This window comes from Chelonia mydas, chromosome 5 (assembly GCF_015237465.2).
Source record: "Chelonia mydas isolate rCheMyd1 chromosome 5, rCheMyd1.pri.v2, whole genome shotgun sequence".
In the NCBI taxonomy this organism is placed as follows: Eukaryota; Metazoa; Chordata; order Testudines; family Cheloniidae; genus Chelonia; species Chelonia mydas.
The window spans coordinates 105,495,042-105,508,034 of record NC_051245.2 but is presented as its reverse complement, the minus strand read 5'-3'; the positions used below and the strand labels follow the sequence as shown (position 1 = coordinate 105,508,034).

The window sequence follows — 12,993 nt, the reverse complement described above, 5'->3', positions numbered from 1 at the left end:
CGTATGGTTTGCTCTTCATCGCAACAATCTTTTCAAGACTGTTTAAGGCCCACCTTCAAATTACTTTTCCATGCAAGTGGTCTGTGTTGCCTTATGCAAAGGGTTAAGCTGAAACATGTTTTTATTGAATCAACTCCTTATTGACTTGTGAAGCAAAAACAAGTACTATGTCAGTTCTCGGGTCACTTTAGTGGGGTACAGAACTGTTCAACTACTGTGATGTAAATTAGAGAGTCCCTGAAGCAATAAATCTTACAGAGGATTTCAGTTCCCAGCAAAATATTCTCGATTAGGGCTAGAGGACATTTCTTCCTGGTCACTTCTAAGTACTTTGGCCCCTTTTCCAGGCCAGGCAACCAAAGAAGTATGTGATATGGAGAAAAAAAATTTACGACTTCATGTGTGTTTCACAGAGAATTGTCATGTATATATTTTGAAAAAGAGCCTTTGCGTCTTTGAATCTTTCTGAAGCAATAAAGGTTAAGAGTAACTCATCTGTAGATTTCATACACATTCTTTTGAAGTAGGTCTGGGAAAGGGCTCAATGTGTGACTGTACATCAGTACTTCATTTGCCACAAAATGATTTATTTTATAATTTATGTAGGTGTTTCATTTAAAAGGGGTCTGTTTTACCATACATTCTCTCTGTCTTGCTGAAAAGAAAATTGTTTTTTCCTAAGATCTTGATGAAAGTGTGTTCCACTACATGGTTTGATGAATATTCAGAACTTGCACACTGAACAAAGTAGAGCACTTGGTCTGTTAAGCAAGCTCAAAGTCAAGAATAAACATAAGTTCCCAGGCTATGGTTGGGAGCAACTCGGATCTAATATGCTTAGTCTCAGATGGGGGTGCAGGGAGAAGGGAGCTAGCTAGGGGGTAGCAGCCATGAGGGAGTGGCAGTGGGATTAGCTTCAAAGGGAGCTGATCACCAGAGTGCCACAATAGCTCCTTGTAGCAAAACTGCAGGGAAAGATTAAGAAGTGGGGAAAATAGAAAACAGGATAAAAAATACTGGAAAATTGTCAAAATACTATGTCTGTAGCAACATTTTTTTTTCTTGTGTGGTTTTTTGTTTTGGTTATATGTTTGTGACAGAGACGGAAGGCTGAAGGAAGCAGATCAAATCCTTGCTATTAATGGACAAGCCCTTGATCAGACAGTTACTCATCAACAGGCTATCAGCATCCTGCAGAAGGCAAAAGATAATGTCCAGCTAGTTGTGGCCAGGGGTTCCTTGCCTCAGCTGATCAGTCCTGTAGTTTCTCGATCTCCATCTGCTGCTAGCACAGTCTCTGCCCATTCCAACCCGGTGAGTACCTCCCAAATGTAAGGGCAGTGTATATGTTTTCAGTTTTGGGTGCATATAAGCTTACAATATCCAGTACTATGTAAACCATGTATTTTTTTCCCCCTGCTCCTGACCTCTTTCTCCCAAAATAGGCCATTTGGGCTGTACCTTTCCTCCTGTAAATACTGGAAACATTTCAGGATTGTTCAGGAGGCTTTGGGGCTTGGTCATGTCCTTTCTTCCCATGTGTCAAATTGTCTGTCTTCAAAGAGGCAAATAGAGCACTTCTGCTTTGTCCATTGCAGTCCCAGCTTTTAAAGCTTTTTTGGAAACAGCAGTAAATGGAATCTCCTCCTGTGATCTACATCTCTCCTTTTAGGGAACAGAAACTTGTGGGGCTTTGCAATCTGATCTATACCAGCAGCCAGGCTCATTCTCACTGTTTATGCTCTCATTCTCATATGGCAGAGAAGGCCAAATAGAGCATGCAGAAGGCCAGTGTGTGGGAAGGGAGGCATAGGCTAAATGTCTCAGATTGGGGGAGACATCTGTCATGATTACAGGGCTATAGCTGCACCTCTGTCTCCTTTTCTGGTCTCTCTGAGTGCACCCTCTCAGGTGTCAGGTCTATACCAGGGAAGAAATCCACAATTCTCCCACTCTTAGACTGGGCTACAGTACCTTGTGTAACAACAGCTCTTACGCTGCAGTTCCAACTGAATATGAACTCTTCTTTTCGGCAGCCTGTGACCAGCGGTGTATGTCGTGACCAGAGAGCCTTTTCAAAACCAAGTATTGTTTATTTTGACAGTAGGAGCAAAGCATCTAGACAGTGGTGGTTTTTTTGTTTTTGTTTTTTAAATTTGCATGCATGTCTGTCTTATCGTCCCCCGACTATACCCTCAGAAGGCTTAAGTTTTTCTGATGTTCCCAGCAGATACCTGTCTCTCAATCTGGTTTCCCCAAATTCACCCCTCTCTGAAAGTGTGTTCATTTTGAAACTTGCCACAGGTCTGTTGATCTCCTCTGAGCGTGGACCTCTTCCTGTTCTGGTGTTGTCTCTTAACAACCTTCAAGAATTTGCGGAGAAGTGGCTTATCTTGAGCTTGCTTGTTTTTCCTTACAGAACACTATTAAATTAAACAATTGTATTCATATAGTGAACACCCCAATAAGCAGGTCAACATATAGCATGGAGTATCCATAAATCATTGCAGAACAGCTCCACTTCCATCACAATGTCAAGTCCAGAAAGAAAGCCATCAGGCAACAAATATTCCATGCTCATCATATCAACCTCAGACTACCCGTTGTAGCCTGGGAACCTCTGTTTACCACTCAAGGGACAATTCTGCCTGTGCACAAAGCTGTTGATTTGAAGTGGAATGTGAAATGAATTGACAGCTGATTATTTGGATCTACACTGAAGAGGCTTTCGTCCTTTTCAGTGGCTGAAAATGCCTGATGCTGTGTGATGTAATCATAATGATTTACACCACTTAAACGAATAGTACTGTTCATGTCCTAATTTCTTTGAATAGACACAGATTTTCTAACCCATGCTACTCTCATGGTGTAAAGGGAGTAGAAAGCTTGTTGAATTTTCCTTGTTGAGGTTATCTCTGGCATGGAGGACTCCTCAAGGAGAACAGAGTTGGCATAGGCAGTCCTGCAGCCTCCTGATGTTGGAGTCGGGGTTTGGCTAGAGTGAGCTGTGCTTCAGCTATTTCTGTTGGATGAATGGTCCCCTACGGAGTCATAGCCAGTGTGTGTCATTTACAGCAGCTGCCAGGCTGCTCTCATCTATGCTGGGGATGGAGGAGAACTGGCCCTCTTGCAGTCTCCCCTTCAGTTGTAGCTGAGAATTGAGTCCATAGCCTCTTTTCAGTGCATGCATGTGACTTCTGGTGGGAGTGACGCATCTACATTAGAGGAGACTTTGAGTCCCATTCCAGTGAGATGCTAAATGCTTCCCATAGGGTATTGTGATAAATAAAGGGGGGAAACGGTAGCTGTAAAATCCCTCTTCGTAGCTGTTCTTTACTTGATTTACCTGTAAGGGGTTAAAAAATCCCCCAGGTAGAGGGAAAAAAAAGTGGGCATCTGACCAAAAGAGTCAGTGAGAAGGCTAGAACTTTTTAAAATGGGAAAAGAAAACTTTCCCTTTGTCTGTGGTTGCTCTTTCTGGGCTGCAGGGACACAGAGCGGCAATGCTATAAGCAGGAATGCTATGTGAGCTTTGAACCAGGTATGAAAAATTATTTTCCATACCTAGAAGGAATCATTTGGATAGGGAATGTTTAGGTAAACGTGATCAGGTTTATTTTTTTATTTTGGCTTGTGGATCTCCTTTGTGCTAACCCCAGATGCTTTTGTTTGCTTGTAACCTTTAAGCTGAATCCCCAAGAAAGCTATTTGGGGTGCTTAATTTTTGGAATTTACTCTTTTAAAATCTAGCAAAAACCTACGTTCCAAATGTATTTTCTTTCTTTTTGTTGTTAATAAAATTCACCTTTTTTAAGAACAGGATTGGATTTTTGATGTCCTAAGAGGTTTGTGCATATGCTGTTAGATTAGCTGGTGGCAACAGCTAATTTCCTTTGTTTTCTTTCTCAGCTCTTCCCCAGAGGGGGTGTGAAAGGGCGTGAGGGTACCCCACAGGGAGAAATTCCCAAGTGCTCCTTCCTGAGTCCAAAGTTTTTTTTTTTTTTTTGCATTTGGGTGGTGGCAGCGTTTACCAAGCCAAGGTCGGAAAAGCTGGAACCTTGGGAGTTTAATACAAGCCTAGAGTGGCAAGTATTAATTTTTAGAATCCGTGCGGGCCCCCACCTTCTGTACTTGAAGTGCTAGAGTGGGGATTCAGCTTTGATAGGTATTAAGCACATTTTATTCCTTTTGACTGTGTTGGGAGTTGAAGGCACGCAGCACCTCCCAGTATCCCTAAGAATTTGATCTGTAAACAGATTCATGGAGAGGCTACATAGTGAAGAAATTCTTCTTGTTAAATGCCCACCTGCCTTTCCAGTGGGCTAGTAGTAACTGATATAGAGCCACCCTTAGTCTTTCTTTCCCCCCCTCTTTTCAAAAATATGTCATAGAAATACTGTGTAAGTATCTTATGACGAGACTGAATAGGTGTGTTCTAAGTCATTTGCAAGCTTATTTACAAGTTTACTCCTTGTAGGTCCACTGGCAGCATGTGGAGACCATTGAGTTGGTGAATGATGGATCAGGTTTGGGATTTGGGATAGTGGGAGGAAAGTCAGCTGGAGTGATAGTTAAAACCATCCTCCCAGGAGGAGTAGCTGATCAGGTAATCTTCTTCTACAATTTCTTCTTTACTGTTTAGTGTGGGGTAAATTTATCGTGTAAATCTGCCACAATAATGTTAAGTGACAGTTTTCTTCCTTGTAGGCTGAAAGAAAAAGATGATGCTAGTAATGTATATGGGCAAATTACTCTTATTAATGATCATGTATAGAATGTGGGGTCTGCACGTACAAACCCAAAAGCGGAATCTGGCCTTCAGTCACTCTCCTAAATCTATTACTTTGCACCACTCCTATTGTGTGCTGATAAGTATATCATTTCTAACTCTGAAATAAATAGCCCAGTAGTCTTTCACCTGTCTAATCCAACCCAAGTTGGAAATGACCAAAGATAATTACTATCATAGTGACCTGTGTGAGATGAGTTTGGTGATCTCGCACCATTTCCCAGTGTGAAGGTGTCTATAACACAAAACCACCACCCAGGGCACCCTGTCAGCAATTATGGCAAGGAGCGCAAGGATTGAATGGGCTCGGAGACAGATTGTTCCTCTGTAGGTCTTTGTAGATCAGGATTGAGGCATTAAGGTAATGTCTACACTGCAATCGGAGGTGTGTTTGCAGCACATGTAGACGTACCCAAGTTAGCTTTAATCTATCTAGTGCAATTACCAACAGCAGTGAAATCACGGCAACATGGACTTCAGCATGGGCTAACCCATGCTGCAGTGGCTTCACTGCTATTGGTTCTTATGCCAGCTAGATGAAAGCTAGCTTGGGTACGTATACACGTACTGCAGTCACATTTGCAGTTATAGTATTGACATACCAGACACTGCTCTGTCTGTGGGTAGCTCATGCTGCTGATGTCCATGCTTCATGTGTTCTGTGGACCAACAGATGAGTCCACTCCCCAGTCTGTCAGTTTTAATACCTCATGGGTACTAAATTCACTTAAAACATTTTTTTAGTTTAAAGTAAAAGAAACAAGAAATAAATGAAGAATGTTTTTAAAGCAATATATATAACTGTGATATCACACTAAATGAGAAATATAATTTATTTTAAAAACATGGTTAATCATAGAATATCAGGGTTGGAAGGGACCTTAAGAGGTCATCTAGTCCAACCTCCTGCTCAAAGCAGGACCAGTCCCCAATTTTTGCCCCAGATCCCTAAATGGCCCCCTCAAGGATGGAACTCACAACCCTGGGTTTAGCAGGCCAATGCTCAAACCACTGAGCTATCCCTCCCCCCAAGGGCCAGCTCTTAAACAAGAGGCCCACGATCTATACACACACAAATGCGTGTTTGTGTGTGCACAAATGACAGTGCACAAAATAACTGAAATTACAGGTGCAAGTCAGGCGCTAGTGGGTGTGCAAGGGTATTTTGAAGACAAAATTCCCATCTTTATATAAAATTGCTAAATGTGTAAGCAGTTTACATAATTATACGCAGTTTTGTATGCAGAAGTTGGTCTCCACTTCTAAAAATATTTTCTTGTGCACATACAGCTGCACTTGTATCACACATGGGCATATTCTTTTTCCTCTGCCCCACCATGAGTGTATGGTCTGACATTTAAAAACTAGTTGCAGAGCTCACACGTTTTAAATTGACCAATATGACCATTTGTGTGAGGGAAGAGGGAAAATGATTGCTAGAGGTTTTTATTATAATTGTGACTGGTTGTCTGGTTACTTCCTTGTCCAGCATGGAAGGTTATGCAGTGGAGACCACATCCTGAAAATTGGCGATACAGACCTGGCTGGAATGAGCAGTGAACAAGTGGCACAAGTTCTGAGACAGTGTGGAAATCGAGTGAAGTTGGTCATTGCAAGAGGTCCCGTAGAGGAACCACCTCCACCAGCCGTCCCTCCATCTACCCCCGTACCAACTTCCATACCAGAGAAACGGGTACATATAAACACACATTAAGATGTGGCAACTGTCACTCTGTTACCAGTTGGATAATATTACATTTGTATCAGGGACCAGTGTTTTAATGACCAGTAGCCATGTTTTCATCCTTTAGCTATGGAAAGCAGGATCCTATAAGCCCAGTGTGTAAGGAGCCCCAGTGACGTGAGTGGAAGTTGTATGGATGGAGTTCTTTCAGGATCCAGGCTTGAAGATATGTGTGTGGTAGAAATAATTTTTTAAGCATCCAGGTTGATTAGCCCATTAACCTGGATGTGCCCGTTTGTGGTGCTTTGGGACAGCTGAATGATTAATGTGTTGCAGCACCTCCCTGAAGTTTGCAACCCTATCTCTAGAGTGGGCCAGCTGGATCTGCAGTCCTTTCCTCTGTCTGCCTCTCTGTCTCCTCCTCCCCAGGCACATCTCTTCATCCCCGTATTGTCATCACCATCCGTCAGACAGCTCCTCACTGTGCCAGCCAGCACACAGCTGCAGCTCCTTTCCTTGGTAACCTGACACAGCTTCATGAGCTAGCCAAATGCCAGACAGTCACCCAGCTGCTACCCTTATTCCTCTTCCGATGTTCTGACACTCCCTCTTTCCTCCATTGTTCTGTTTCTCTCTCTCCTGACTCCCCCAAAATATACCCTATCTACCAGTGCCTCCCCTCCATGACTTCTTCCTTTAAATTTCAGAAAAAAATGCTGAGGGAGAAGATGTCAACATGGGGAAAAAATGGAAAATACAGGAAAGTGAAAGCATTTGTAATTTAAGCGCAATTCATATGTCAAGTTCACTTATTCAGATGTTTACTATCATGAGAATTACCACTTTTTCATGAAGCACACTATAGTAGGTGTGTCACAATGAGTTGTAAATTTAAAATAGGATGCTGAAAATCTTTGTGTGTGTATATAACATAGCCTAGTTCAATGCAGTGAGTACCTACTCAACTTAAGTGTGGCAGTATCAGTCCCACAATGAGCACACACACATAGCCACATGTAGATAAATGAATGAAACGAGAGAAGACTGTTAAACTTTTAAGACTAAAATAGATCTTATTTATACTCCATAATAAATTTCTCATTTCAGCTTTCCTTACTATTTCTAGGAATATGTCTACTGATGTCAGTGAATTTAAAATACTTTTTTAAGTTAGACTACTTTGAGAAAATTCCTTTTACCTGTTTAAAAAACAAAACAAAACAAAAACAGTCTCCCCTCGATAACTGATTGTAGACCCATAGCTATTTCATGTTGCAGAAAGAGGATAGAATAGGCAGATAACTTCACCCCTTCTGTTCTATTATAGGCAGGCTTCTGTATTCCCATTAGGTGGTGTTGAAACAGTTTGAGAGGAGATTACTATTTTCACAGTGCCTAAAGGTTAAGCGGGGGGAAGGGGGGGTGAAGAGAAGTTAGCTCTTCTGACCCTTGTTTGCAAATCAAAACTGTCCCCCTTTTTAGAAGGGAAATGTCTCAATTCAGAGCATTTCAACAGAAGTTTTCTTTGTGGGAAACATCAAATAGAGGAGTCAGTAACCACCAGCATATATTATTTGACTGTAAAACAGTACTTTTAGAAAAGCAGCTGATTCTCAATACTTCATGTATCAAAACATCTAGATTTATGTTGTTCTGGATGTTACATGATGTGAAATGCTGGTATCAGAGGTTGCAATCATGAGGATGATATAATCCAGTGCTTCCATTACTACTACGGAAATAATGCCAAAACCTCACTTTTATTTTTTAGCCTCCTCTTCCCTCCTGTTTTTTTTTTTTTTCCCCTCAGTTCACCACCATGTCCCTGGCAGGAGGTGTGTTGTGTTTGGGCAGCTGCCCTATGTCTGCACAAAATCTCCCTTGCTGAATATAGAAACTCAGTTAATGATGCTGAAAGCCGCAGTAACTTATGTATGGACATTTACCACCAATGTTTTGGAGAATGCCTCTGATACAGCTCCCCCTCAGGCATCCGCGGCTCACTCTTAAATGCAGGATGGGAGGATGGGCCTTAACTGGGTGAGGCTACAGCAAAGGGGCTTCTACAGGACATCAATAACACAGGGATGGTGCCATGAAACTGGCACCCTTCTTCATGATTCTCAGGAGAGATTAGTAATTCTGGAAACTAATCAGCTAATGGAAATGGAAGCAATTATTGGGCTCTAAACATGGATTGTTATAATTTATGTGCCATCCAAATAACCCTGTAATATGAAGGAAGTAGGTTTAGAGCTGCAGAATTAGTTGCTTTGCTTGTGCTTGACTGTATTTTTGGATGGAGTTATTCATATAAAGAAATGGGTCAGATCTTCAGCTGATGTATATTAGCATAGCTCTATTGACTACAGTGGAGTTACACTGATTTACTCAAATTGGTAATCTGGCCACTGAACATTTATCTAAAACACCAGAAAAAAGCCAGTTCTATGAAAGTGATATACTTAATGCCTCGAAGTTAAGTTTTCTGAATTTTTTTAATAAGACATTTATTATTGACATGGGCATTCTCCTGCTGTAATCAAAGCACTTCCGTTAGCAATAAATAAACGAATTAGTTACCAACAGCCTTTTCTGTCACAGAAGTTCAGAGAACTATAATGGGTGTTAGTGGTGATTATCATAATTTAAATAGCTGGAAGTATAATTGCCACCTTCTAAAATAGAAATTTCAAGTCTTGCTAAAAACAGGAAACATAATTGTTTCACTGGAAATAGATTCCATTATGTTTCAAACTTGGCATTTATAAGAAAAAAAATAACTAAAATTACTGGCCATTTATTTGAAAAATTACGAGTTTTAAAAAAACCTTTTTATTTGTGGTTATTTTAAATTTAGCACAAGCCTTTGTGATCTGTTGAAAGCTGAGATTAAAGGAGTCTCAGAACTGTATGCATCACTGTATTTAAGCATGTATTGTGCATATTATTGTTCAAGACATATATTGCTCAGCTTGTTAGCGCTTCATCTGTCATTTATTATTTTTGTGTGTGTGTGTGTGTGTTGAGAAGTGTCAGGATCCCAGTAACATTCTGGTGAGGAATGTTGTCTGTGTACAATATGGCTGTCTGTCTCAATGTCAGGGTTGGAGCAGAAGAAAAGTTGCTACTTTGTCTTTGACATTTGTCTCTAATGTTTGACTTCATGGAATGCAGCTTCTTTTTTTTAAAAAAGGTTTCCTTTTTCATTACACTCTCTCTTGTTAGGCAGAGACTTCTTTTGATATTGATGAAGATGGAGAGAAATTTGATGTAGAACTCACTAAAAACCTCCAAGGATTAGGAATAACTATTGCTGGTTACATTGGAGACAAATCCTCAGGTAAAGTTAAAATAAATTCCTGAAGTTTGCTTTTATATCGCTGCAGCTTACAACAGCCTGTATGCATTTCTAATTCGATTTAGACTTTCTGGTACATAAAGAAAAAAAGCTTCATTAAAAAAAAAAACTTGTTAAGGATTATTTTAGGAGTTGTAACTTCAGATAGGCTAGGATCAATCAGTCTTTCACCATGAAACTCTGTTTTAAGATTTTGTAGCAGTCTTGAAAATCATTCTTGGTTGAACCTTGACATGCATTTTTGAAAAAAACATTTCTAAAAACTGATATAGCCATTTTAAGGTATATGACTATTTTTAAAAATTATTTTTATTTTAAAGGGAATTTTGGAGAGAGTAAATTGCAGGAGTATATAAATATACTCCTTATATTTGCAGTATTGCAGGCAGTTCCAGTTGATGTTATTTTTAAATCAGTGAACCAAATTCTGCTTTTGTTTACATCAGTACTGATGTCCGCTATCTCCATTGATTTCAATTGGGTTATTTCAAACTTGCCCTGGTGCAACTCAAAGTAGAATCTGGCCCACTGAGTTTTTTGGAAAAAAAATCTAATGTGCACATATAATAATTTATTTTTCTAATAATTTCAACTATATTTTTGAGAGAACCGATGTAAAAATGTATCACATATCCTTATGAGGCAAATTGATGCCATACTCTTATTAAATGACATTAATAGATTGCCCTATAATGATTTTCAAATAGCTGCTGCTATGTTTTCTGTCCTGGTATATATTGAGAAAAACACAAAGAAATGGCATTTCGATAATAAGAAACGTTTGTTAGTACAGTAATCACTGTTATCATCCCTTTTGAGGGTTCTGAGTAGTAATGCAGATATCTTGACTAAATCTTACTAGTCCACTGACCTATCAGATCAAAAGAAGCCTCCATCGCCATAGCACGAAGGAACACAATTTATGTATTCCCCTTCTAGCACCACCTACTATCATCTTTAAAAAGGCAAATTAAATCTCAAGTGTAGAACATGTTGTGGATCTGATATCTGATTCACAAAAGTGATGATGTATGTCTGAAATGTTGCTAATTGAATTGCTCCATTGCACCTTGGTATATTAGGAAATCTTACTGCCTCAGGGAATGGCTGATAAACTTACTTATTCCTCCAACCAAAAACCTTTGTTAAAGAACAGCCGTGGTTGCACAGAAGCACCAACACACCTTTAAAAAGTTGGGAGATCACTATTTGAGTCATTTTCTAGCCCTTGCAAGCTACAACTGCGTTTTTGGTGTGGAGCTAACCGGCTCCTTTATCATTGCATGGTATGTTGAGGCAGCAGTGCTTGGGAGCCTTTTAGCTGTGTTTCCCTGGTGCAAAGGCACTCCGCTTCCCCCCTCCCCCAGTCCCAGACCTCCTGCAAAGCTGTGGACCATTCTAACACATATAACCCAATGAAAAACCCTCTTTCTTCCATATATATCCATGTTTAATACTCCAGCTCCCACAAAAGCTGTAATCAACTCCTTATGCCTCCCCAAGGCCTGCTCTTTCTTCCTAACTCCATGTTCACCATCCCACGTCCCTACTTACCTGCCAGTTATCCCTCAGAGTATACTCTCTATAATCTCACTGGCCTTCCTGGCTCCCGTGTTCTCTCTCAGGTGACTAAGGGAGACAGGATGGCAGCATTGGAGACTAGACGCAGCTGACAGATTGTGTGTGTGTCTGAGGCTAGCAAGGCGCCTGCCTGCCCCGCTGTGTGGTGCAGCGGCGCCGCCAACTGGACAGTCAATGGCCTGATCCGCGGTCCTTTTAGACTGAGTGTTCCAGTCCAAAACCGGACACCTGGTCACCCTATTTGTGTGCAGTGCCTCTGTGCTATCTGTTGTCATTTAGGTGTTTTGGGGGTAGGTTAAGACATGAATTCCAGCTATGCCAAGACAGATTAGAAGTAGAGCTGGTTGAAATTTTTTTGATGCAACAGTTTTCCATTGGAAAACGCTGATTAGGGTGAATAGAAACATCCCACAGGAATGTGTCAATTCCATTGAAACTTTTGGCTGAAACCAGACCTGCAGGCAGACTGTCCGGCTCTCTGGGCTGCTCAGCTGGCTTCCTAGACTGGCAGCTCCTCGCCTCCTTGGGCAGTGGGTGGCCTGGACTACCAGGCTCTGCACTACTTGATAGCCCCGTCTGCAGTTCCTGTGGCTCACTGGGTCCTCTGGCTCATTGGGCTTCCCAGCACAGTGGAGCCACGACTGGAAATTTCTGAAAAACTTTGTTTTGGTCCTTCTGAAACAGAATTTTTTGAAAATGTTCCTCCTACAGAAAATTTTGCATATCTGACTTTTCATTCCAAATTGGAATGAAATATTTTTTTGCAAATGCAAAATTTTCTTTGGGATGGAAACTCCTCTTCTTGCCTAGTTCTAGTTACAGTGCTATCCTAATTTACATAGGCAGCTTTTTCTATCTGTAAGTTCTTCCCTCTGCAAAGCCAAGCACATATTTATTCACTCAGACATTTTAAAATATAATAGAAAAGGAACCATGTGGCTTTGTCATATTTACAATAAACAAACCAGTGGATGTATGTATGATGCATGCTAAATTCCCTTGCCTTTTGGGGTTAGGTCAGATCTGTAACAAGGGTTCTGTGGAGTTTTTATCGTCAATTTTGTCAGTCATGATTAGAATATTTGCTTACTATAAAAGGTCTAGTCCTGCTTTCATTAAAATCTACACTTCCTTTATGGCTTTTTCCTTACCTTACTTTGATACCACATTTTTTTTTGAGGAGCAGGGGGAAGGAAATATTGTTACAGAATTTGGACAACCTTTGGTATTAAATAACTTTTTCTTTTTTAAAATCTCAGAACCTTCTGGTATTTTTGTGAAAAGCATTACAAAAGGCAGTGCTGTTGAACATGATGGTAGAATCCATATTGGAGATCAAATTATAGCGGTAAGTAAATACGGGGATAAGACTTACACAGCCAGCTCTGAGTATGTGAAGTTATTTGCATGAGAAAATCCCTCCAGTTACTGTGGGAGGGTTGTTGTTGTTTTTGGTAGATATGCTAGTATCATTTTAGAATACCTATTCAAACAGATAAAGATTGGGTGTGAAATGACAGCTCCTTCATTTTGATTGAATATTTTGTCACACTATCTTTCTGGTCAGGCTAGCCATAT

The 12,993-nt window shown here is 40.5% G+C and overlaps 1 protein-coding gene across 33 annotated transcripts in view; it reads left to right on the top strand.

Annotated features, from left to right (window-relative positions):
- MPDZ (multiple PDZ domain crumbs cell polarity complex component) overlaps window positions 1–12,993 on the top strand; it is a 134,261-nt gene that overhangs the window by 24,786 nt on the left and 96,482 nt on the right. For all 33 annotated transcript variants that reach the window (XM_043546594.1, XM_043546591.1, XM_043546583.1 and 30 more), the window contains 5 exons: window positions 1,101–1,314; window positions 4,478–4,606; window positions 6,279–6,482; window positions 9,702–9,816; window positions 12,675–12,763. In XM_043546594.1, the coding sequence (XP_043402529.1) occupies window positions 1,101–1,314; window positions 4,478–4,606; window positions 6,279–6,482; window positions 9,702–9,816; window positions 12,675–12,763 (751 nt within the window). The remainder of the gene's footprint in view (window positions 1–1,100; window positions 1,315–4,477; window positions 4,607–6,278; window positions 6,483–9,701; window positions 9,817–12,674; window positions 12,764–12,993) is intronic.